This window comes from Aplysia californica, unplaced genomic scaffold (assembly GCF_000002075.1).
Source record: "Aplysia californica isolate F4 #8 unplaced genomic scaffold, AplCal3.0 scaffold00429, whole genome shotgun sequence".
Taxonomy (NCBI): domain Eukaryota; kingdom Metazoa; phylum Mollusca; class Gastropoda; order Aplysiida; family Aplysiidae; genus Aplysia; species Aplysia californica.
Window position 1 is genome coordinate 507413 of NW_004797699.1, and position 1781 is coordinate 509193.

Consider the following 1781-nt stretch of genomic DNA (forward strand, 5'->3'; position numbering starts at 1 on the left):
TAAATAAACTACAAGTATGGTGAGCACGCGTGTATCGCCATCTTTTTTCGTACAACAGCAATGCTATTCCTAGACAACGCCATTGTATCAAATGAGGTCAATCCCAAAAGGCGATGGAATGGCGGGAGCAATATATGGAATATGTTTTTTGTTTTTTTGTTTGTTTGTTTTTGTAAAGTGTTTTACGGCGCAACTGCATAACGTCATATATGAGCGCGCGGGACGCACCTACTATTTTCAGTTGGTAGGAAATTTTGAATTTTGCCCGGGTGGCGGCCGAAGCCTACTCTTATCGATTTTAGACCACCAAGGGTTCTTTAACGTGCGCAACTTGCCCACGGGCCCTCCGGGATTTTTAGCCCTTGTCCGAGAAAGCTAGGTGTAGATCTTTCCTACCAGAAGATCAGGGGTGTGGCAGGAAGACAGCAGTGAGGAGGAGCCAAGGAGCCAAGGAGTAGCAGTAGAAAGGCTGCAGAAAGAGTCAGGAGCCCAGAGGAGGGGGCAAAGGAGGTGAGGGGGTGGGGGCAGAAAGCAGACGACAGAGCATTGCTGGAGAGCAGGAAAGGAGGTGAAAGGAGACAATTTTAGAGAAGAAAATTTTTTGGTCGCTACCCGGATTCGAACCCGGGACCTTTGAATGAGAGGCCAACACCTTAACCTCTAGGCCACGAGAGCCCCAAATATGTTTTTGCACCTTTCAACCGCTTTCAATTTGCAGATACCAAGCGGACGGAGCTAGTAAATATATTTTCGGCCTGTTTATCATTTCTCTGCTTGGATGCTCTCAGTGACTCTACTCTCAGTGAACAATGACTTGGGTTAGATGTTGACGGTTCACTTGAGTACTTAACGTGTCTAAAAACAAAGCCATGGAAAAAGCTACATGTACAGTACTAGACCCAAAGACGACATTTTTGAAATGCCATTGATACATGTACTGTACAAAGTTTGACAGGGACATCAAGAAAAAGACACCTTTTGAACAATACATGTACTTCATCTTATTTTATTTTACAGCAAATTATACTTGTGGATCTCTACAAATACACTAGAAGAGAGTGAGAAAATTACAGGAATGGTTGAAAACCGAAAACTAAGATTCATCGAGTATTATTCAGATCCTGGTCTTTTCGTTGGATGCGAGATACTCCTTGATTCCAGGAACATTGGAAATCTTCTCTCGGAAAGCAACCAAATCTGGATACTTTTTGAAGAGGTCTGGATTCAGCTGGGAAACAGTTGTGGTTCCTTCAAAGATGGCGATGTCTGCCAGAGTCAACTGAGAAGACAGAGTAAATTATTTGTTATTCTTGTAACTCTTTCGAGCTGAGTCTTACATTATTTAATGCAAAAAATGTTTTCGCAACTTCTCATTTTGAAAAGTGTAATAAAGAAAAACCATTATCCCTCTCTCTCTCTCACCCCCCCACACACAGACCCTAGCGCGGGCGTGCACTATGATAGGTGGCGTTAGTTATCTAGTGGCACTAGTGTTAAGGCTACTGGACACGTAATCTTGAGATTGCCGTTTCTGGGGTTTAAGGGGTAGCTCGATCTGACGTTGTGTCCAGGGAAAGACGTTTTATATGAATTTACCTATTTGGTTCAGTCCTATTGAAGATCGACGTTAAATTATAACCTTATAGTTATAGTGTTGCGAAGAGCCTGAAACCTATAATTTCATTTTCAAATTTGATTTACACACACACACACACACACACACACACACACTCTCTCTCTCTCTCTCTCTCTCTCTCTCTCTCTCTCTCTCTCTCTCTCTC

At 42.9% G+C, this 1781-nt stretch overlaps 1 protein-coding gene across 1 annotated transcript in view; it reads right to left on the bottom strand.

Moving 5' to 3' along the window:
* Window positions 1-990: 990 nt before the first annotated feature.
* LOC101852562 (hematopoietic prostaglandin D synthase) overlaps window positions 991-1781 on the bottom strand; it is a gene marked incomplete in the record, with an annotated part of 11973 nt that continues 11182 nt past the window's right edge. Inside the window, 1 exon segment of the mRNA XM_005104647.3 lies at window positions 991-1279. Coding sequence (XP_005104704.2) covers window positions 1115-1279 — 165 coding nt within the window.